Source organism: Plecotus auritus, assembly GCF_963455305.1.
Source record: "Plecotus auritus genome assembly, chromosome: 8".
Taxonomy (NCBI): Eukaryota; Metazoa; Chordata; class Mammalia; order Chiroptera; family Vespertilionidae; genus Plecotus; species Plecotus auritus.
Window position 1 is genome coordinate 12,956,569 of NC_137782.1, and position 23,900 is coordinate 12,980,468.

The window sequence follows — 23,900 nt, forward strand, 5'->3', positions numbered from 1 at the left end:
TAGGCTAAAAGTCCAAGGTTGCCTATAGGTTAATCAGGCCTGAGTTCAGAAGGCCAGTTCGTGGCAGAGCCAGACCTAGAATTGGGTTTCTGACTTTTAGGGCTGTGCTCTTTCCCGTGTTTCCTAGTTCCTCGGTTAGCTTTAGGCTCACAGGCAACCTTCGGACAGTTAACCTTCAGACTTCCTGAAGGTCAGCTGCAGGCGTGTATTAAGGAGATGAGAGAGTTTGGTGGGAGGAAGTGAAGTGGGCAGATCCTGGTCTAGCTTCTGTGGGGATGCTGGAGAGTCAGCCCCGGGCACGTGGAGTAGCCAAGCACTGACGGGACGCCCGACCACCGACATAAACTTGTCGAGACTCACTGTTTGTGAAATCACTCCTTCTATGTCAGGCCATAGTAAATAACGCTGTTTACCTTAGACATGGATGGCTTTAGAGTTTACAAAATGCTCTTACATTTTTACATTTCACCTTCACAGACTCCTACTTTGAGCGAGGGTATTATATTGTGCAGGGTGCCTGTGAGGACAGCAGTGAGTTCGAGGTCTCTCCCGAGCCCACAATGCTGTGTCCTAAAGCTGGTCCCCTCTTCGCTCCCGGTCCTGCATCTCCCTGCATTCTGCAGGACCGCCCACGCTCAGGGCACCGTCAGCCGCTCTCTCCAGCCTGCCACAGCCTTTGCAGCCAAACAGGCTTTCAGACAACAAACCATCTATTTCCATACTTGTAACTTGGCTGACCTGTTGCCTGGCTTCTTAATGAGCTTGGTATGTGTGCGGGGGGGGGGAGGGGGGCGGGGGAATGTGTGTGTGTGCTTGCATTTGGGGGGATGGGGGCAGAGGACAGGGCCATGGTGACCCTGTACATGGTTCTGAAATGTTTCTGGGGTGCTGAAGGGCATATGTCCTCACTCCCTCATTTCTCTGTCATCAGCACTACTCCATCACAGCATCCGTGCTCCGTTAAAAAGAGGAAATGGTAAATGCGTGGGAAAAAGTGCTGCTCTTTTATTATTTATTTATTTTTATTGATTTCAGAAAGGAAGAGAGAGGGAGAGGGAGATAGAAACATCAATGATGAGAGAGAATCATTAATCAGCTGCCTCCTGCATGCCCCTACTGGGGATTGAGCCTGCAACCTGGGCATATGCCCTGACTGGGAATTGAACCCACAACCTTTCAGTATATGGGATGATGCTCTCACCAACTGAGCCACCCAGCCAGGGCAGAAGCCTATACTTTAGATGGCAGAGCAGAGAATGGAAAGAACCAGGGTTCTAGAAATACTGATTAGCCAATTGTGGGACCCACCCTTCCTCTAGGTTTTCTGATACGTGGGAAAATAAATTTCTCTACAGCTTCTGTTACTTTAGTCAAAAAATTTTAATTGACACACTGATCTTCAGGACACAAGAATTCTGAACACAAGGGACACAACCCATACTTATGCCCAGTAGTCCCTGGTAGCCAGGGGCATGTATGATGAGACAGCTGGTCAAACATGGAGGGCATGTCATGGATGGAAACATCATCCCGTCATCTCCAGGCTGCACCTCAAAGATAAAGGATCTGTGCTAACACACTGACAGTGGATAATGGATTACCATGTTGTGATTTACTAGGCCTTTGCAGACATAATGCCTGAATATGGGAATGCCTTTTCCTGGGACTGTTTAGGTCAGTGGGTAGGACTTTTTGCACGGGGCTCTGTGCATCACATGGTGTGGGCCAATTCTGCTCACGCCCATTCGTTTCTGTATGATGTGTACTTCCACTGCAACATCAGAGTCCTATGCAGCAGACACCATATGCCCCCAAAGCTGGCAGAATTTACGATCTGGCCCTTTCAGAAAAGCTTGCTGGTCTCTGGGGTACGGCACTGCCTACCTGACCTGTCAGTAATGACAATTTGGGCAAACCCACAACATAGCAGGCTAGGCTGGCATCTTGGTGACCACACTGTGGCCGATGATCTGTTTTTAGGGTGTTCAGACAGAATACCCCAATCCTTTTATTTTTTGTGTGTAAGTATTGACATTGTTGGATGACAAGACATTTTCTTTAATCCTGTTTCCGCTAATGTCTATTTTAGCATCAGGTATGGGTTCCTCCAGAAAACTCCTCCCCATTAGATCGCACTGAAGATGGGTGAGGGTGTGGTTATGGGGATGGTCGCCTGTGGGGTTCCTTATGGTGCTCGGGTGCGTTCTAATGGATGTGACCTTTGGTGCGGGCACAGAGGGTAGAGGCTTCAGTTAAACTGCTCCTCATAGGGAACACCGGAATACACACGCGAGCTATCGGAACCTTTCCCAGCAGCAGGGTTTTCAAACGGGAGGGAGAAAAGAGTGTTTTTGCGCCAGGAACCTGTGGAGCAGGGGGAACCCCAGGTCATAGTGGGACACTCATCCCCTTTCTCTTCTCAGGTACCCACTCGCAAAAAACATGAGCCAGAGACAAGCCCCGAGGCCACCAGTGCTCGGGGGCCGGCCCTGGGTGGCCCTGCTTCACGGGATTTCCATGGCTATCAAACGGACTGGGTGCTGAAGCACTTCCTACGGCACCAGGTTTCGTAAGGCAGTGACCCTCGGCCTGTCCTCCTTGCCTCTCCCATGGGACGAGGCAGAGAGTCTCAGGTTGGTACCATAATGAGACCCCGGTGGGGTGGGAGGCTGTGGCAGCAGGGAGCGGTCAGACCTCTCAGGGAAAAGATAAACCTTCACATTCATGCCTTTTCCGTCATTTCTCCCTCACTCTTCCCTACCAGCCTGCAGACTGATTTATCTAAAATGCACGTCTGATCATATCGTTTCCCAACTTAACATCTTGCAAGGAATGGATCCCTGGATAAAATCCCAACTCCCCATGCTCTGGGCTCCTGCCCACCCACCCAGCCGCCTCTCTCTAGCCACGCTGAGCCGACTATGCTACGTCTTCCACTGACAACAATCGCCCACATTTCCCCCTCTGCCCAGCACACCGCATCCCACTCCTTCACCTGCTGGCTGTCCTTACCCATCACAATTCAGGTCACCCTCCTTACCATTCTGCCCACCTCCCCTCCCCTAATTTGGGTTAGACTTGGGAATACTTACCCCGCTACAGGATATTGTCTGTCTTCCTTCCTTACTGCGCTGCAAACTCCTTGAAGGGCATAGACAATGGCTTGCTGGTCCTCGTCTCCTTGGCACATAATCCCCCAGTTGACACCCCCACCACGTCTACCGAACGCCAGGAGCTTTTATTTAGAACCTAGGAGGGCGGGTTCTTTTGGTGAAATGACACGTGCTTTGCTGTGGCCATGGCCCTGGCATTGGGAACCTCCCCTGATGCTTCAGATGGGGATGGTCATAGTGGAACCCTCATCCCCCCCTCCCTTCTCAGGTACGCAGGGAGAGGTAAGCATTTCTGAGCAGCTGTGTTTGTAGGGCATTCTTTTGAAATGCTAGCATTGCACAGGCCACCACCTGAACATGTCCAGGGCTGGCACTGGATCAGAAATGACCAATGTTCTCTTGGTTGAATTTCTCAGTGTTTTTCCTCAAAGGGCAGAACCTTATCCCAGTGTTTCCAACTCAGGGCTCGGCCTTGACAGTGAGCGAAGGAGACTCCAGGTCCATTTTGGCCACCATGTCATCTCAATGTGTTCCGAGCGGCCTTATTATAAAGTGTTGCTGTTGCTGGCTACCTGTGGGAGTCTGACATGGCCATGGTGGACATGAATCTTTCTGCACTGCAATGCATTGGATGCATAAACCATTAGGGAATAATAATAATAATAATAATAATAATAATAATAATACCTTTACCCTTTGAAACAAACTGGGTCGATTCAGGCAAATGCAGGAGAGGAATATTTGGGAGGTGTTGCTAAGACAGAGGAGGATGCGGAACTAATATAAAATAATATTGAATGTCAACTATAATTGAAAAGTAAAATAAAAACAGAAAAAGAAAATATAAATAAGAAATATATAGAAAGGAGGAGAAAACAGAGGAGGATGTTTCTCAGGTTGGAGATGTGAAGGCCAAAGGTGACTTCATATCCATGTTCAAGATTATTTGATGTTATTCAGAACACAATTGGTACTTCGTAAGGCAACTGCACAAGGGTTTAAATTACAGTTCTATTCGGTAATAATAACGTATTGGACACAAGGCTGATGAAGTAGAGTCCAGTGTCTGCAGTTGACCAGGCCATGGCAACCCCTGGCTCTCTGGATTATGGGGTTGTCAAGGGGCATTTCTGTTTAGTGGCTGCAAAACCCGCTCATCACAGGCAAAGCGTCCCCACCCCAGAAGTCAGCCTCTTGAAGCTTGCCTTGTTAACACAAATATAAAGAGGCACAAGAACAGCATGATGTACTTATCACAAACTCCTTGAATGCGTGGGTGGGCTGTCACTTACATAATCTGGCCATCTGACAGAAAACCTGGCTTTCTGAAACCAGCAGAAACCTCGGAGGTCTTGGTTAAAAAGCAGTCTTTCCATTTTATATCGGAGACAGTGCGCACAGCATGAGCAATGCCCATCAGTTATCAGCAATTTAGCAGCTTGTGCCAGTGTTGACATGTGCTCTTGGCTTAATTGTGCGCGAGTGTGTGTTTGAAACAATGACGCAGCTGTCCCCGTTCCTGGCAATTAGGATGGAAAAATGGTGTTCTCTGACTCTGGTGTTGCAGTCGCTTATGCACGTGTTTACGCCTTTGTTTGCAAGGCTTTCTGAGTGTTTGCTGCAGTTCTACAATCAGAATATGCTTTCGGCTTGATATGGAACCAGATCCACGTGAATAGCAACAACGGGGACTACAGACCTCCATGTTTCAAGATCTTGGGGTCTGACCCGCCCCAGATGCTCGTGTTTGTGTGCATGTTAAGTAAGGTGCTTCTCTGACTTGTTGTGAAGACAGTCAGATTTAAAACATCCCCAGGATTAGAAGGGCAGCGTCAGCAGAGGTGCGCTGGACGGTGCTGATCGTCTGCAGAGAAGCAAGCGATCCCAATCCATCCCACCTGGCAGACTGCCGCGAGGTTCTAACTGCGCGAGTGTCAGCATCAGTCTTCTTCACCACTAACTCGTGTGGGTGACCTGGCCATAGAGGAGAGTCAGTGCCAGGGGTTCAGAGCTGTTACTTTCCCTGGGCTATTTTGGCTCATGGCTCAGTGGGCTTTTTGCGATCGGACTACCAGTCGTGGATCCGGCCCGCTCGGCTGTTCTATCCGGCCCGCGGAGCCGAAAGAGCGGAGGGTTCTCTTGCTCTCCCCTCAGCTCCTTTACTTTGAATTTATATTAGTTCACACAAACACTCCATCCATGCTTTTGTTCCGGCCCTCCGGTCCAGTTTAAGAACCCATTGTGGCCCTCGAGTCAAAAAGTTTGCCCACCCCTGCACTAGCCAGTTAATGATGGTGTTGGTGAGAGTGGGGACCAGTTCCAATGAGGTCACGGCAAGTCTGGAAAAATAACGTATGTTTTGGAAAACTGTTTGGTAGTAGTCGTCACTAAAGCTGAACATACGCACATTCTATGACCCAGAAATTTCACCTCTAAATACCAATACCCAGCAAAAGACATGCACTGAAAGTTCATGGCATGAACTGCTCCAGTGTCCATTAACAGAAGAATGGGTGAAGAAGTTATATGCAGTCCAACAGTGGCATACTATGCAGCAATAAGATGGAACATACTCCAACTGTATCTATGCACTATCTAAACTGTAACACACAGGCTTGCGTTCTATCTCTATGAAACAAATGACCACAGACTACAAACGACAAAATTAGGGCTGACAATAAAACACATTTTCCAGCTCACAGGTGTGTAGGCCTTAAATCCTGGCACGATGTAGCTAGGTTCTCAGCTGAGGGCCTCACGGGCTGAAGTGAAGGTGTGGGTGGCTGGATCTCAGGATCCTATCAAAGTATGAAAGTCCAAACCTGTAGAGAATTTTTTATGAGTTTTATTTGAGTCAATTGCCGGGTAGCAAAATGCTCCAGAGAATGGCCGTTTTACAGGTTATTTTATATATTAGAATCAAAGAAGGAGATGCAAGGGGGGTTACATGAAATTCATTGGTGGTAGAGTAAAATGAAGAGATAAATACTTCTCTTACATTGGTGGGTAGAGGATAGTTAACAATATCTACAGCACATAGAGATGGTATTTGGGGGGACAAGATAACAATGAGGGGTCCTGTGGCCTCTCTGGTGTGGAGGGTGTACCCTGAGCGGTCTGGAAAAGGAAATGACTCTGACATTCTTAGGTGCAAAAAGACAATAGACAGGGTCACTTAAAAAAATAAAGATCTATTTTTGTCAAGGAAGTAATAGGCCTAGGATGTGACTGCTGCCGTGGCTCACTCTTAGTTAGGAATCTTTATGTTCAGACCATCCCATGTGGTTCCTTTGGTCTCTGAGTCTGTAAGGCCCCCACGCAGGCCTCCCCTGAGCTTGCCGGGTTAGTATGCAGTCCTTTTCCATCCACAGTCCTCTTCCCAGCTCACCCAGGTTGTTGGCAGAATTCAGGGTCTTCTGTGATTGGAGGACTGGCTCTCATTTCCTTGCTGGCTGTGGGCCAGGGGCCTGTCTAGGCTCTTGGAGGCCAGCAGCATCTCTTGCCGTGCAGACCCCTCTTTGAAGCCAACAATGTAGAACTTCCCTTGTGTTCATCCCTCTCATAGTTCGAATCTCTTTCTCCAAGGAAAGCCCAGAGCTCATGTGATCAGGTCCATTGAGAAAAATCTCCTCAAACATTGGGCCTTAATTACATCTGCAAAAGGACGTTACAGCAGCACCTAGATGAATGTCCGATTGACTAATGTTCGAGAAGGTGTGTGTACAAGAGAGGCTGATGGAATCTTGGGGGCCATCCTAGAAAACTCTGCCTGTCACACACACCATGTGCATGAATCTCACAATTGGTGAGCAGAAGTCAGATATGAAAGTATATATAATGCACGATGCCATTTGTATAAAATACAGGAACAGGAAGCACTGATCTTTGGAGCTAGAAGTCAAATAGTAGTTACCACTGAGTCCATGGTAACTAGAAAAAGAAAGGAGGGAGTTTGGGGCAGGGGGCTGATAATGTTTTTGTTTCTTGGTCTTTGTCCTAGTTACCTGGGTGTGTTCAGCTTATGAAAACACAGCAAGCTGTATATTTTTAGAATAATCTGGATTTATTACTTTCAAATAGATTCCACCCCCCCTCCCCTCCCAAGGAATTACGCATTTAGAGACAACTATCAGAGTGGGTACCTGATGAGGGTGGAGAATAAAGAGGAAAATAAAGAAACAAGGGTACCTTGCCTGGAGAGATAATGATGGTACTCATGAACTCTGCAGGTGAGGGCCAGCTAGGTAAAAAATGGGAACTCTGACAACTGGGACCTGTGTGTGGGACCTGCCACATAATTTGTGTCGCCCAGGGCAAAGTGACGTGAGGGCCTCCTTGTTCAAAAAACTTATCATGAATTGGAAGACAGCAAGAGTGGACTATTAAACCAAGAGTGGGGTTAAGAGTAGGCACTGGTCCCACCCCCAGGGAGCCAGCCCTGCCTGTATGCATGGGAGAAAGAGCCGTATCTCTGACTCCAAACACTTCTTGGTAGGGGAGCTACTTTGGGCAGCTAGAGCGTTGATCCTTTCCGCTGTAAAATGGGGTCAGCCAGAGGCTAGGAGGCGCTAATGAACTAATATATGCAAGAGCAAGCACTTTTTGATGTGTAAGACACAAACAAATATCAGGTTTATTATAATAATGGGCTATACAAATGTTTATGTCTTATTTTTTTAGTTAAAAACCCTATCTGGCCTGGCCAGCAAGGTGCAGTGGTTGAGCATTGACCTATGAACCAGGAGATCACCATCTGATTCCTGGTCAGGGCCCATGCCTGGGTTGCAGGCTCCCTCCCCAGTGTGTGGTGTGCAGGAGGCAGCCCATTAATGATTCCCATCATTGATGTTTCTCTCTCTCTCTCTCCCTCCCTCTCTGAAGTCAATAAAAATACATATATATTTTTTTTTTTTTAAAAAAAGAGGAAACTATTAAATGCCAAGGCCAGAGCATTGGAGTCTGGGCGCTTCTCCACCAAAGTTCTTTTTCTTGATGCTATCAGAGTTGAATCCCTGACCTGACTCTAGAACACCCTCCCTCTCCCCAGAGGCTGGAGGCCCTGGGAAGGGGCGCCCTAGAATCTTCCAGCCAGGGCTCAGTGGCGACGCCCCGCGGGCACGTGACCCCCAGGCGCGGGGAGGCTGCGTGTCGGGATGACAGGGCTGTCGCTTGCGTGGGGCGGGGTGGGGAGGAGGCCGTGGGAGGAAAGGGGAGCGCATTCAGGGGTGAGGATTTCTGAAGAGGCACGTCTTGACATTGCATTTGTGTTCATTTTCCCTGGTGTGCACTCTTGAAGTACAAACCTTTCTATTTAGTGACTGACTAACGCGTTGGGGACTGTGGTACTCGAAGGCGGCCAGCTGCCTGACCTAAGATTTACGAGTGGTTCCAGCGACGAGACAAGGTCCCAGTGTCTCGGTGACAACAAGGTCTTTGATGAACAGCCAAGAGCTGCAGTTGGGAGGGAGAGGAGGCGAGAGCCCCTGGATTTCCTCCTCGCAGGAGTTGGGCGCCTGGGCCATCAGCATGCAGGAGCCGCGCGCGTCCTTGAAGGGCTGCCCGGCTGACCTTGCTCCGCGTTCTCCGGAGAAATCTCCCCGAGAGCGCGAGGCCGAGGCCGCGCGGTGACTCAGTGCCCGGCGCGCCGCATGCAAATGTTCCCCTCCAGCGAGCCCAGCACCGCAGCTCGGCCTCCCTTTCCTTTCCTGCCCCGTTTTTTAATTCTGCTATTCAAACCCGGCTCACGCCTCCCCCTCTGCACCGACAGCCAGACTGTCCGGGCGTTCTGTCCCCCACTTCCCATCCGCAGGACCGAAGGCCAACCTTCGCGCTCCCTCGCTGCGGGGATCGGACCTGGCCCTCCGGAGCCGGGCACCGCGCAGGGTAACCGCGATCCGGCCCGACCAGAGGGGGCGGTGCGCCGCGCTCCGAGCCGCACAGGCGGACGGCGCCCGGGCCCCGCTGCTCATTGGCCGCCACCTCCGCGGGAGGGGCCGTCCTGCGCTTGGGGCACCAGGAGCTGCCCCTCGCCGGGAAATCGGCAGATGCCGGGCACTGGCGCGTGGAGGTGAAGGCAGTGGAGGGAAGGCCCGGGCGCAGCCGAGCTCCCTGCAGCCCAGCCCTGCCCTGCCCGCTGCCCCGGTGCTGGTGATGCTCGGTTGCCCCCTATGCCCGCTACGCCAGCCGGAAACTTTGCCCCAAGAAGTCCTCATCCGCCTGACTGCCTAGTCGGTCTTGTGCACCCCCGCCCCCGGGCCCCGCGCGTGATTGCGGGGACCCCCCGGCGCCAGTGCCTGCCACGCCCCGCCGCGCGCCAGCGGCCGCCAGGATGCGCTACGCAGACCCCTCGGTGAACAGGGATTTGTTGGGGAACCGAACTTTGCTCTTCATCTTCATCTGCGCCTTCGCCTTGGTGACTTTGCTGCAACAGATCTTATATGGCAGGAACTACATCAAGAGGTGAGAAAGTACGCGTGCGGGTGGGAGTGCGTGGAGCCCGCGGGCGAGCCCAGGTGGCGTCTGCGGCGTCCAACCGGGCGTCCGGGGGTGAGTGACCGTGGGGTTTGCGCTTAGCCCTGGGCACCTCCGCGTCACCTTTGGTTTTGGCCACGGTGTTGCTCCAAAGCGCATCTCTCCTCCCAGCCAGAAGAGAGCGCCTGCCCAGCGCGGCCCGAGGGGCTCAGCAACTTTGTTCTGTTGTGAGAAACGGGGGACAGGTTAGAATTCTGAGGGGCCACGCTGACAATAAATCCATTTGACTGTCCTGAGCGGCCGCAGGGGCCAGATGGGTGTCCCCCAAATCTACAGTGCCATGCCATGTGGCTGGAGGGGAGGCTCCCGGGAGAGGGAGGCTCAAAACCGGAGTGGATTACCTGGCGAGCACTGAACTTGTGGGGACCCTTGGGAGAGAAGCATATCCCTCCCTCCCCCAGGAGCGTCGGGTGATAGTGGGCTGATGCGATGCGACAGGGAGGGTGAATTTACAAACCTCTGGATCTGTGAAACTCACAGCCTGATCCCTTCTGAAACAGATGGTCCTTTCTCATCCTTACGCAGAAGGTCAGACCTGCCCCAGGAGTTAACTCTCCCTTCCTTGGGCTCTGCATCCCCCCCCCCCCCCCCACACACACACACACATCCACCAGCAAACTCCATTAAGGGAAAGAGCAGTAGGATGTGTCACGGAGACTGAGGCCCAGCCTCGGTTCCCGCTCTGCCCTGCCCTGCCCGCTGAGGAGGAGAGCTTAGGGTTAGTTACTCTGCCTGCTTTCAGGGCCTGGGAAGAGCGCCTCTCAGAACCTCTTTCGCAAAGAGCCCACCTCTCCTTCCTGTTGGAGGTTTCTCCTTTCCTGCCAGTGTCTCCCCACGCTCACTGCCCTCCCCCAGGCTGATAGAAAACAAAACGCCTCTCTCGCTATGTAAACATCCCATTTCTTCCCTAAACTTCCAAATAATACAACAGTTCTCTTCCATCATTTGTGCCCCCCATTCTGGGCCCGCGTGGGAGTGGGTGAGTGAGGTTGCTGCGGAGACCCTGGTGCGAGTAAGAAAGCCAGCCACCTCCTTTATGTCCCAGGGCTGGGGATGTGAGGTCCCTTGTCTGGACATTTGCTTCCAGACTGCCACTGCTCTGGCCTGTCCGAGGCAGTGTTCTTCCTGGTGGGAGGCGGTTGAGCATGGTGCTGAGGCTTTAAAGGACATTTCCCGAGAATTTCCGGGCTTGTTGGAGCCCATTGGGCCTGCTTCCTCATTTGGTTACTGCCCCCTCCCCCTAACCATGTCCGTATTCAAGGACAGCGGGGGCCCCACATAGCCTGCTGCAGCCCTCCCCTGCTGCACTTGTTCCTCAGCAGGGTGGCTCTGGGTTCCTGCCCCCTGCTGGCACCTACCTAGAACCGGAGGGGCCGCAGGGATCCCTGCTGCCTTATCAAAAGTGGGAGAATATCAGTGACCATGGCAAATGTCAACTCAACTGCTACTGCTTGCTCTGGTCCTGGGTGGACGGGCTAGCTGCTCGGGGTTCCGTGGGCATTCCAGTTGTTCTCATCCTCCCTCACACAGAGACCCTGGGCCCCTAAGTCTCAGACGCCACCGCCCCTGGCCTTACTCCAGGGACCTGGTTAATCCAATCAAGCAAGCAAAGCCTATAGGTGCCTGATTCTGGAAGGGTGCCAGAACGATGTGGTCCTGGTGTTCAGGGGGATTGAATTCTGTTTGGGGGAACAAAATGACCACATGAGACAGCTATGAAGCAAGTGTTAAAATGTCTGAGGAGGGAGGCACCACTGGATTGAAGCAGTCAGGGTAGGCGTCCCGGAGGAGGTGGAACCTGAGCGGGTCCTGGAGGGAAGGATAAGATTGGTGTAGGGCACATCCAGAATAAAGAAGACAGCACCAGAGGTGCAGAGAAGTGACACCGCCTCCTCTCACCTCTCCCATGTGTGGCCCTACCCACACTGCAGCACTTGGCCTCACCATTGGTTAACACTTCATGGAGCCACCCTGACCCTGAGCCAGGTTCTTTTTCTAACTTCTTAAGTTGGATGCTTATCTCTCTAATTTTCAGTCTTTATTATTTTCTAATGTAAATTTGTAAGGTTATGTAATTTCCTCTAAATAGTTCTCTAGTTATAGCCATTCAGTTTTGAGATGATGATGATAACAACTCAGAATTATATTGCATTACTACATGCCAGGTCCTGGTCCAAGTGAATTCTAACAAGTAATAGACACTATTACTGCTCTCATTTTATAGGTGAGGAAACTAAGGCACAGTGAGGCTAAGTAATTGTTCAAGGTCATACACATAGTAACTAGAAGAAGTACTTTCATTATTTTGAATTTCAAGTATTTTCTAATTTCTATTATCATTTTTTCACTCATAAGTTTAGAAATGCTCTAAAATTTCCAAATTCTTTTTTTACTTACCTTTTTGTTGTTGTTGTTAATCCTCACTCAAGGATATTTTTCCATTGATCCTTTTTTTTTTTTTTTTTTGCGAGAGAGTAGAAGGGAAAGGGGAAGACAGAGAGAAACATGGATGTGAGAGAAACACATTGATTGGTTGCCTCCTGCATGAGCCCTGACCAGGGCTCAGGCCTGGGAGGAGCCTGCAACCAAGGTTCATATTCTTGTCCAGAATCGAACCCGAGACCCTTTGGTCTGCAGACCCACGTTCTAGCCACTGAGCCAAATTGGCTAGGGCTTTACTTATCTTTATGAATTTTTAACCCAAATGCATTGTAGTAGAACAACATGGTATTTATAATGTTGATCCTTGAAAATTTATTGAGATTTGCTTTGTGGTCTAGTAGGTGGTTAATTTTTGTAACTATTTTGTGTATACTTGAAAAATGTGATTCTTCTGTATCCTTATTGATGTTTTCTGTTTGTTCTGCTTGATCTATCAATTTTTAAAAGATGTGTGATGGAATCTTCCTCCGTGATAGTGGATTTATCAGTTTCTCCTATCAGCTTTTACATTATGCAGATTGGAGTGATATGATTAGATGCATACTAGTTTAGATCTATCGTCTTCCTAATGAACTGAATCTTTTATTATAATATAGTGACTTTATTTCTAGTAATGCTTTGAGACGTTTTGTCGAATATAATATAATGAGACAGCTTCCATTGGATTAGTACTTGCTTGTTAAAATAATATAATGGCCTTTAAAAGGAAGGCATGAATTATGGGGATTGGCAGATCCCTAAGGCAGCTACTGGCTTAGAACTCATCTACTACTTTGTTCCTTGCCAGATTATTCATCCGTTTAGGAAGGCATCGATACACATTTTAATCGTTCTTTCAGTGTTTTAGTGGGGATGTTGCAGAGGGGGTTCGTGGAAAGCAGACCCTCAACCAGAGACGCGAGCAGCATGCTTAGTAAGATGTGTTCTTGAATCTACGCCTGAAGAAGGGAGACTGAGCCGAGGGAGAAACTGAGCCACGTGCGGGCCCCCGCGAAGGCCCTGGCCACCCCATAGGGAGCCCTGCAGCCAGGTCTTCCTGCCTCTGTCTTGAGTTTTCTTTTTTTTTTTTTAAAAAAAATATATTTTATTGATTCTTTACAGAGAGGAAGGGAGAAGGATAGAGAGCTAGAAACATCAATGAGAGAGAAACATCGATCAGCCGCCTCCCGCACACCCCCCACTGGGGATGTGCCCGCAACCAAGGTACATGCCCTTGACCGGAATCGAACCTGGGACCTTTCAGTCCACAGGCCGACGCTCCATCCACTGAGCCAAACCGGTTTCGGCATGTCTTTTTTTTTTTTTTTTTTTAATTTTTTTTTTTTTTAATATATATATTTTATTGATTTTTTACAGAGAAGAAGGAAGAGGGATAGAGAGTTAGAAATATCAATGAGAGAGAAACATCGATCAGCTGCCTCTTGCACACCTCCTACTGGGGATGTGCCCGCAACCAAGTTACGTGCCCTTGACCGGAATCGAACCTGGGACCTTTCAGTCCACAGGCCGACGCTCCATCCACTGAGCCAAACCGGTTTCGGCATGTCTTGAGTTTTCAGTCACTGGATGTGGGCTGCCCCTGGAGGATGGTGTGACCTTGGCCCAGTTGACTCCCCTGAGACGATTCCCAGGTTCCCAGAGGGGCCCGAGAGCTGGGCGCCAGCTCCTTGCACCCGGGCAGGTGAGGAAGGAACCGTTCATTCCTAAGGGGCACCAGCCACCGAGGCTTTTTCCATCTGCCATGTTGCGGGAAATGGAAGTGCCTCATCCCCTCCTCCTCCCCAAACACAAGTCTCACTCCTGGGGTCAGTCTGGGCCTGAAAGTCTGGGCCTGAGCCCCACTCTTTAAGGAGAGCATCGCTGCTGTCAGCCAGGGGTCTCGGACCCACAGCACGGCTGTCCTGAGGCCGTGCCTTTACCCACCCAGTGTCCCCACTGCGTGCCTTCCCAGCCGCCTCTCTGCCAGTCCAAACCTGCTTCTCCTCCGGGTCCCAGCCCACAGTGTCCTTCCGGCTCAGCCTTCCTAGTGCTGTGCTGCCTGGACTCAGCACTTCCCCCCAGCACGGCCCTCTTGCTTTCTGGGCGGCTGCACAGGCCAGGAGCTGAGCTGGGCGTTTGGAGCTGAGCTGGGCGTTTGTCCCCCTTTGCAGAGCGGACTCTCCGGTGCGCTGTCTTCCCTCACCTTCCTCTCCTGCGCCTCCCGGGTGCCGATCTGGGCTGCCTGCGCGCGGCTGGTGCCGGCCTGAGACTTGAGGTTAAGAAACTGGGTCAAGGAAAAGTACAACCTGACTTGGTGCTGTGTCCAAAGTATGTATTCAAAGTGCTGTCATCGCCACGCCAATGTCCCCTCACCAGGGACAGAGACTTCGGTCCCACGGCCCAGAGGAACAGGCACAGCCCCGGAGGTGGGGACCATGGGCCAGAGGATGGATGCAGGGGTGGGTCCGGAGGGGGAGGGTGCCCTAGAGAGGAGGAAGGAACTGAGCTGACAGCCACCTGAGGTGTGTCCTATGCTGTCCCAACAACAGTTTTGCTGGTCAGAGCAAGCTTTTACCGAGTACCTGCTGCAGGGCTGGGACGAGGGGGAGGCAGCAAGGCACCAAAGGGACAAAATGGAAGGAGGCTCCCTCCTGTGTGCTGACCCTGTCAAGCATGTCAAACTCGTGGCCGGCGGGCCGCATGTTTGACATGCTTGCGCTTGCACGAGTCTGAGATGGGGCCGCCCTCATTTGTACCCTGGGAGCCTTGCTTGCTCACTCTAGTCCTGACCCGGGCCTGCTGTGTGCCCAGCCTGCACTAGTGGTAGATAGTAGCTTCCTGTCCCTTCCCCAGTGTCCCCCAGGGGACAGTGCTGCCCTCTCTCTCTATTCCTTTGCCCATTTCTTTCTAGTCTTTTTCTTTTTGACATTTGTACTTTCTGGAAGTGTTTACCTTTGCAGTGATTCTCAACCTGTCTAATGCCGCCACCCTTTAATACATTCCTCATGTTGTGGTGACCCCCAACCATAAAATAATTTTCGTTGCTACTTCATAACTGTCATTTTGTAGCGACCCACAGGTTGAGAACCACTAGCAGGGTCGCCTAAGACCATCGGAAAACACAGATATTTACATGACGATTCATAACAGTAGCAAAATTACAGTTATGAAGTAGCAACAAAAATTTATGGTTGGGGGTCACCACAACTTGAGGAACTGTATTAAAGGGTCGCAGCATGAGAGAGGTTGAGAACCACTGTCTTAGAGGATCTGGCTTCTCCTCTCTGACTTATCCAGGCTCATTCACTTCTCATTTAATAATCTCTCACCCAGTAATTTTCTAATTTAGCCCTTAACCCTATGTGTAGGGATTCCCCCCGCCCCCCGCCCCCCACATACACATACACACCTACAGGTGACGGATTCATCAGGTAATAATGTTAATTATTAACATTCACTAAGAGATCATGAGCCAGGCTCTGACCTAAGCAGATAATCCTGAATGAGGATTATTTCATTTAATCCTCACCATAGTTCTGTTAAACAGATATGATCATCCTCATGTAATACTCAGAGAGGGTGAGTAACTTGTATAAGGTCACACAGCTTGTAAGGCCCTTGTAAGAGATGTTGTATTCATCCCTGAATTCCCAGGACCTAGCACAGTGCCTGGCATTAATTGTTGAATGAATGGATGCATGCAGAGGAAGTCCCAAAGCTTTTTTCTAACCATCAAGGAGCATTCAGCTTTGTGTCTGGGAAGAGGGAATGCTACTAAAGAATTATTAGGTATGATTCATGCCTTTGAGGATCTTCTGAAAGAGACAAATATGAAAAATACGTAAGACAGTTCAGATACATTCATAATTGTGTGGCGTAGACTATAAATCTTGTAGGTTTCAGAGGAGACAGTAATCAGAGTGGTGAGTAGCCAGGTAACATCACAGTTAGGGGACCGAGCGCCAGAGGAGAGCTGGAAGGCTGGTGTGTGCGCCTCCTTGAAATCAATGTTGACTATTTAACAAAGAGTAGCTGGAAAGGGGCCTGGCATTAGTGGATGGTCTGGGTGCCCATGCGTGTGGCTCTGGCCCCCAGGGGAGGTTGGGCAGGCACTGCAGGTCTGGGATGTCAGGCCAGGGAGCTGGACTGTTTGGAGGTTGGCCTGGGGGGAGGGGCCCAGGTTCCTCTGGGGTGCAGAGGGAGGGGGTGGTGAGGTGGTCCCAGAGCAGTGCCTGGAGCTTGTCCAGTTTCTCTCTCTGGACCCTTCCCACGGCTGTGTGCCCCCGTGTGCACTCTCCCTGCCCCACCCTGACACTGCCAGCTCTGGACTCCCCCTGGGCCCTGCCCCAGGCACTTACTAGTAGCCACAGGCCTTAGAACCGGAGTGGGGGGCGGCTTCGTCTGCTCACCAGCACCCTGGTCGCAGGCCAGGGTCTCTCAAAGAAGCCAGCCCTCTGCTGCCTGTAGACCCTCCTCCCATCAACAGGGCCTGCCACTTGCTCTGCCCCTCCTCCTTTCCCCTCTGGAGATGGAGAGCGTGGGGATCAGCCTGAGGAGTAGCCCGTTCCTCTTCTTCCTCAGGAGGCCCTCACTCAGCATCCTCTCTGTTGCCCAAATGAAGGGCCCGTAGGTGAACCCTGGGGCTGAACCCACTCCCCTTTCCCCCTGAGGTTCTTCTGGGGGGAATGTTAGCATCTGATGCTTCACAGGGAAATCATGAGTCACCAGTGAGTCAGGAGCCAAGACGGGCGGGGGCACGTGGAACTGGTCATTGTGCCCATTCATCCCGCTGAGAAGGTGTCCCAGCTGGCGGGCCTTTCCGCTCTGACCTGGGTGGGCAGGTCCCAGCACCTTCTCTGCCAGGTGTCCCCTGACCACCCACCCACCCCTTATGTGGCCTGCGGAGGGCAGAGCACTGTGGGAGGCGAAGGAGGGCAATCTGGGCGCCCCAGGAAGGGCCCAGCACTAGACTCCTGGGTGCTCCTCAGCAGATGGGGCCTACCTCCCTCCTAGATGGCTTTGAGGGACCACAGGAAGGGGGCGCTGCTTCTCTGAACTAATGCCACATCACCTGCCAGCTGCCCCTCACCCATCCAGCCCCAGCTGCCGGCAGCACCTTGCCAGCCCCAGAATAAGCCCCACACTCTCACCCAGGGCCATTGCAACAGATTATCCTCCTCGGGGCGCATCACCCACTTCGTGTCCTGCTCAGACGCACCTTCTCAGGAGGAAGCCCTCCCCATGTGGAGGAGCACTCCTTACTCACCCCAAACTCCTGCCCCCCTTGCCTCCCTTCCCTTTTTCCCACAGCATTTCCAACATCTGACCCATTACACAGCGTGTCACCTCTTAGCTCATAACTGCTGCATCTGTCTCCCTCTCGTAGAAACTGGGCGTCCGGGGGCAGGGCTCAGTTAGTTCGCTCACTGTTAAACCCCAGCACCCAGCCTGGCATGGCTATGCGATAAGTTTAGAATAGTACAACACAATAAATATTTGATATGTAGACATATATCATAAAATAAAATAGCACGAATGGATAAAGCCAAGATATCCTTGAAAGAATGAGAGAGAGGCTGAAAAACCAGGACTACAGGCTTGATTAGAGGAGAAGGACCCTGCCAGGCTGTCTTGCAAGGGGAGAACAGGCACATGTGCAGAGGTGAACACGCCTTTTGAGGGGAGGAATGGGAAGGGATGGGGCTTAGGGTACTCAGCACACGCTGATTGGTGGTTTCATATAAGGCACACGATTAGGCACTTAGGTACTTGGGAATCAAGAGCTTAGGGTACTTGGCAGGTGCTGATTGGTGGTTCAATGTATAGTCCACATAAAGTGCCTGGTTAGGTGCTCAGGAATGTCCAGGCCGCAGGTGCAGGTTACATCATACTCCATCCATCAGTTGGGGGAAGGGAGGATCTATCAATCCTCAGTCAGCTGCGAGGTACAATGCAAGTGATTTGCTGATTAATAATAGAAGCGTGTTTATGCATTTCATTTCGCAAGCTCGGTTTGAAAGAAATGGCTCATTGCCTCATTTTCTTGTGATTAAGGAAAAGACTAAACCTTAGCCACCAGCTGGTGGGAAATTTAGTCTGTCATTATTGAGGAGCCTTCCCTTCACCTCACCCCCCTCAGGGTCATGTGAAGGTCATGGAGGCTCCTAAGGAACAAAGATTGGGGGGACTCCCCAGGCCACCCCAGCCTCAGCCCATCTGCTCACTGCTCTCTGGAGGCTTCTAGAGCTCTGGGTCTAGCCTCCTGAGGTCCCGAAGCATTAGTCTCTCTGGGTCCTGCTGTCCATTTAAGGGGAGACCTAGGGGAGGAACCCCAAGCCACCATAGCAGAGGGGCTTCCTGGGCCCGAGGAACTTTCTGCTCAGCTGTGGTCTCATGACATTCACCCAGCCCTCCACCCACCCCTCCACCCGGCCCTCCCAGGCTCGAAGGCCCTCGTGCTTCCCTTTAGAATGGCCTAGCAGGGCTTCTTTCAGCCCCAACACCCCACCTGGCCCTCAAGTCAGAGGGGTGATGAAGCTGAGCTCCCTTCTCGGACCAGGGGAGAGAGGATACAAATGACTAATGCAATAGGTTATCCCCCCAGGAAAGGTAAGTACTGATGTTTTGTGAACGATTTTCTTCTTTTATTATTATTTTTTTCAAATGGAGCCAAACTCAAGGTTATCCTTGTAATCATAGCAGCTTAGTCATTTGCATTTCTATTGTACGCTTTGTGGAGTGGGAGGGAACGGGCTGGTGCAGGCAGAGCTCCCAAAGGCTCCCACCTGGGCTCCCTCTGTGGGGGCCTTTTGCAATGGTGGGCACGTCTGGTGCGTGAGGCAGCAGCTGAGGTTGCTGACCCAGCCATCAATCTGGGAGACCCTAAAGATGCTGTGTGGGATGGGAGCCAGAACTTTCCTGAAAGGCCACTTCCCACTGTCTGCCTCAGTTTCCTCATCTGTGATGGGTGAGGCCCACTTGGTCTCCCTCTTTGGACTAAGGTCAGGATCCAGCAAAATGATAGAAGGAGGGGCCACCCGTGGGGTCCCCGGCTGCTAGGAGTATTTGGTCTGCGGTGTGTTTCAAGCTTGAATGAGTGGGTCAGCATGGAAAACCTGGGATAGTGGTCTGAATTTCTAGCATCTTTCGGGAACCTGAGCACAGTGCCATTTTATTGGGGGTGGGGGTGACTATCTTCCTACCTTCCCAGGCACTTACCCTGGCAGGCAGGACGCACACCCTCGCTCCGCAGCTTCCCTCTTCCCCTTCTGTTCTCCGGAGGCCTGACTCCGCTCCCTGGTGGAAGTGAAGCACTTCGCGGGAACATAAATATTAACGTCTGGTTGGGTAGTTATGGGATGTCTTAGCCAGGGTGTGTCACAGTCCACACGGTCCAAGGGGAGTTGTGCAGGGAGAGTGAGGGCACTACGGATCCGCCCCGGCTTCCTGAGTTGTGCGAGGGGAACAGACTTGCTTCTTGTGGACAGTCAGGGCTCCCCACCTGCTTTTCATCTCCCCCAGTGTTGTCCCTCGCCCCCTTCTAGCCCTGGCTCCAAGCCCAGGTCCTTATTTATCCCTTTGCTATCCTTTCAGCCAGGTTTGGGGAGGGAGCAGAGAGGACCTGGTGCTTTGAGTCCAGCATCTTAAACTAGGAGGCGTGTCCTATGTTGGAAACATAGGTTTCATGAAAAGCTTTGCAGTGTGCCTGGCCTCTGAGGACCGTGTGGCGATGAGGGGCTCCTGTGGTGTAGGCGTCTAGAGGCGGGAACTGAGGGACACACCACTTGGGAGGCAGGAGGGCACGGTGACCTGGGCCTGGCTGAGCCTCAGTTTCCCTTGTGTGCAATGGGAAACCTCAGCTCTGCCGGTAAAGGTGCGATGAGGGGATGCAGACGAGCAGAGAACCCCGCAAAGGTTTATTATCATCACCCCCACGGTTGGCCATCACCCTCGTCCCCACTGAGCGTGTGATCGAGGTGATGTGCCACTGGGCACACGACAGCACGTGGCTCTCTGGTAGACAGGCTTCACCCAGCACCTGAGCGTGAGTACCGACTGCCTCGTTCTCTTGCCAGAGGCCTCCAGTTTGGTTGGCAGAGTGGCGACCAGCTGGACAATTGGACGGGGCTCTTTAATGTCACGGACGACCCAGAGTCACCCGGCGGCAGTGACTCCAGCTCCAGGTACAGACCCGGGCGAATAACCAGGGAGGGGGAAGCCTGTCGGGGTGACCCTGCAGCCCCCACCCCGTGGCTCACCCCCAGAGCTGCCCTCCGGGAAGAAGCCAGCTTGGCGCAGTGGCTCAAAGCTCACTGCATCTTGGGATCCTGACTTGTGTCCTTTGACATGAGGGGCGAGGGCTAGGACCCAACCACAACCAAGTAGGGACTCACTGGCCCCCTTCTCTTGGGGGTGGGCTGGGAGGAAGCCTGGGTCTCAAGCCTCCATTTGAGGTGGGGCCTCAGTTCATACCTGCCGCAAGGATTTTGAATATCAGCCTGCAGGTGTGTCCGGGTGTGTGGGGGTGGCAGCAGGGGTGGGTGGCAGCTGGGCTCCCTGCTCGTCTGAAATCCCACTGTGAAGGCGGTTCCGACGGCTCCGCCCACCGGTGAGGGTGACCTTGGCTGGGGACTGTTTCCATCAAGACTGCAACTGAGATTTGACATTCATACCATCACGTGGTTATTTCTTCTCGATCTGCTGTGGTGTTTGGAGCTAAAAATCAGTGATTTAAGGCAGTCTGCATGCTCAGCAGTGGGAGTTCAGTAATCATTTGTTGAATGAAAGAAAACAGAATATTCTCAGGCAGGATGCATGCTCTGCTTGGAGCTGGGTGTGGCTGGAACCGAGGGTTTCCAGGGGCTGATTAAATTGTTTTGTTCCTTCATTTTTGCATCTCTAAGTACCGGCTGACTCTCAGTCTGTTTCCCTGGGAAAGAGGCCTGAGTGTGTCTACTGCTGTTAATACTGACACCAAAACATTAAACCGCCCTGCAGAGAAGTAGTGTGTTCTTCAGGGACCCCCAGTGCTTACGATTCTGTCCAGGGCTCTGGAAGATGAAAGATATGGCTGTAATATAAGCACTCAGTGAGGGGGGTGTCCACAGACAGGCCTGTGGGCTGGGACCGGGATCAGGGCCTGTCAGGAGCTCAGGTCTTCCCGAAGGTGTGGGCTGGGGGCTCTGGCCAGCCTCTGGCCCCTGGGATGTCACCAGCGAGAGTGAGGAGTCCAGAGTTGTCCCTTCCAAATGTTGAGGCTCCAACGTCGGCCCTTCGCTGTGAGACCTGCCCATGCAGATGGGGGGTGGTCTCGCCAAGTCAGCAAGTGTCTGCCTGCCTGGGAAGGTTCAGAGCTCGTGGAGAGCTTTCCGTGGAAAGTGCTAATCCACTGAGCAAGACGGGACTGGCTCCTGGCGGCCGGTTTGGGCAGCCGCCCCTGGACAGTGGCTGAGACCACTGCACAAGGGCTGTGTCTAGCTTTCCCCACTGCCAGCAGCTTCTCTCTCCCTCCTTTCCGCAATGCTGCCTCTAATTTCTCGGCCTCTCTTGCCTCACCTATGCTCGCTCTCCCTTTCTTTCCGCCACCCTTTCTTGGTCCACTTTTCTCCCTCTGTCCCATTTCCTGCCTCTCTCCTCCACTTCCTTTCTGCAACCGGTCTCCTGTCACCCCCCGCCCCCCTTTTCTCTTCTTCCCTCAGGGACTGGGCAGCCTTCCCTCCTTGTCAGCTGGACTCAGGGTCAGAGACCCCAGCATGTGGGGCTGGTGGGGAGTTAAGGCACCTTTATTCTGTGTTGTCACCAGCTGAGTTGATTTCCTTCTGGAGAGCCGCCATTGCACAAGGACTCCCTTAGAAATGGGATGACCACACGTCCCGAGCTTTGGGGCAGTTCCCATTTCAGATCCCAATTATTGGTTGACCGCAGCAGTACCCACATCTGTGAGAAACCATAGAACTGACCCATATGACTGGGATTTTTCTACCTCAATGCAGGAGCAGCCTCCGCCTTCTTCAGAATGGGCAGGACAGCTCCTGGCACCAGGTTGGCAGGGCTTGGGGAAGGAAGGCACTGGGACGCCCTGGCGAGGGCCCTGCAGAGCGGAGTACGCCATCCCGGGGCACGTGCCTGGCATGTGTGACCAGGTGGTGGTATCCTTCACCTACTGAGGAACTCACCACCCGCTGTCTTTTGTTCTGTATAGTTGTGTGGTGTGTTGAAGTGTGGTACAGAGTTGGAAGGGAAGTCAGAAGCTGCCATATATATAAAACCAGAAGATAAAGAGGGGCAAAAAAGCAAACGACTCACAAATTGTATACGCACCCAGTGACCACGAGGAGAAGGAGCATGTCCCAGTGACCACAAGGGAAGTGCAGGCGAGAGAGTGCTCGCGAAGGCGCTGCTGGTCAGGGGTTCTCGTTGGACATGAGCTGGGCAGAGTCCAGGCCGCACTGGGAAGTGAGTTATAAGACATACATGGACATTTAGCTTGACTAATTTCAAGTTTAAGTCCAAACGTGTTGTCCAATAAGTGCCTTAGGGGACCTGCTTTAATGAGCAGATGGGAATACGTTTTAATTAGCAAGTGCTTCTGTTTAAGTGGGCACTTTGAAGAAGCAGGAAGCTCCTGGACAGTTCTCACGTCAGGTGCTGATGTTTCCATCTCCCCGCTATTGTGCCTCTCCATCTTTGCGTTCTCAGCACCGGCCATGCCGTAGGTGCTCAGAAAATGGTACTTGAGTAGAAGAAGGAGTTAGGCAGGGGCCTGCTAATTGATAAGAAAGCAAACTTCAGTGTCCCTGTCCCTGAATTCTCCCTTAGAGATTTATTCCTCTGGATTAAGCCCTGTCCTCTCCCGGCACTGTCTTTGAAAATTAATCCCCGGAAGGGAATGCACTTGGAAAGCATAGACCCGTTCACAGTTTGGAATGGTCAGAGGATGTTCTCTTGAGAAGCGCAGGTGGTAGGGTGGCCTGAGTTCTGCATGGCAGGGTGGGAGGGGGAGACTGAGGTGGGGGCGAGGGTTGTATAAGGAGAGATGGCATGAAGGCAGATTATGTACTCCTGCAATAACTGACCGAGAAACCCTCCCAGATACCCGCCCCAGAGCGTCACAAGTTTGGGAAAGGTTGACGGGGAGGAGGAGGAGAAGGGAGGCAGCATTGTCCTCCGGGCCAGCTGAGTGCTTTGGCCCCTCTAACCTGGCCAGTGACCACGCAGAGGGTGGCGGAAGGCAGCAGTGTCCTTGTGACTTGGTCCTGCTGGGCAGGCAGCGCTGCGCCCCTGCCTCAGGACATCCCAGGGAAAAGACACCCCCCCCCCCCCCCCCCCAGTCACAGGGGCTGAGGGCAGCCGAGGCAGGAGTCCCCCAGGCACGAGCTCTCAGCCTGGCCCAGAGCCACAGCATGAAGGGCTTCACTCAGCGTCTGCCAACTGCACCCTGCTCCCCATCCAAGTCCTGTCCTCCCTGCAGTTTCCACCTCCTGCCCCACCTCCTCCCTGAAGCCTCCCCTGATAGCCCCTTTAATTGGACGTTCTGTGAGATGTGTCTGTGCAGAGGGCTATTTCTATCATTACCCACACGGAGGACTCTCCTCCAGTTTGCGTAAACCCTTCTGCATTTGCTCAGGCATCCCTCTAACCCCAGGAGCCCCTCCAGCCCCGCCCCAGAGAGCTGGGCTGGACCTGGGCCCTCTGTCTTTAGACCAGCCCACAAGTGGCCTCGCTGGCTGGCCTCATCGGCCGCTTCTCCCAGGCTCTACACAGCCTTGGGCATCCTGGTCTGGGGTAGGATGGCAGGGGGCGGTGTGCAAAGGCAGCTTCAGGAGCACTTCCCTC

The 23,900-nt window shown here is 52.3% G+C and overlaps 1 protein-coding gene across 3 annotated transcripts in view; it reads left to right on the forward strand.

Moving 5' to 3' along the window:
• Window positions 1-8,739: 8,739 nt before the first annotated feature.
• ST8SIA5 (ST8 alpha-N-acetyl-neuraminide alpha-2,8-sialyltransferase 5) overlaps window positions 8,740-23,900 on the forward strand; it is a 53,566-nt gene continuing 38,405 nt past the window's right edge. Inside the window, exons 1-2 of one of the 3 annotated variants that reach the window (XM_080683173.1) lie at window positions 8,740-9,572; window positions 20,141-20,248. In XM_080683173.1, coding sequence (XP_080539299.1) covers window positions 9,442-9,572; window positions 20,141-20,248 — 239 coding nt within the window. In that variant the 5' untranslated portion in view covers window positions 8,740-9,441. The remainder of the gene's footprint in view (window positions 9,573-20,140; window positions 20,249-23,900) is intronic. The other 2 variants (XM_080683174.1, XM_080683175.1) reach the window with 2 other exon arrangements.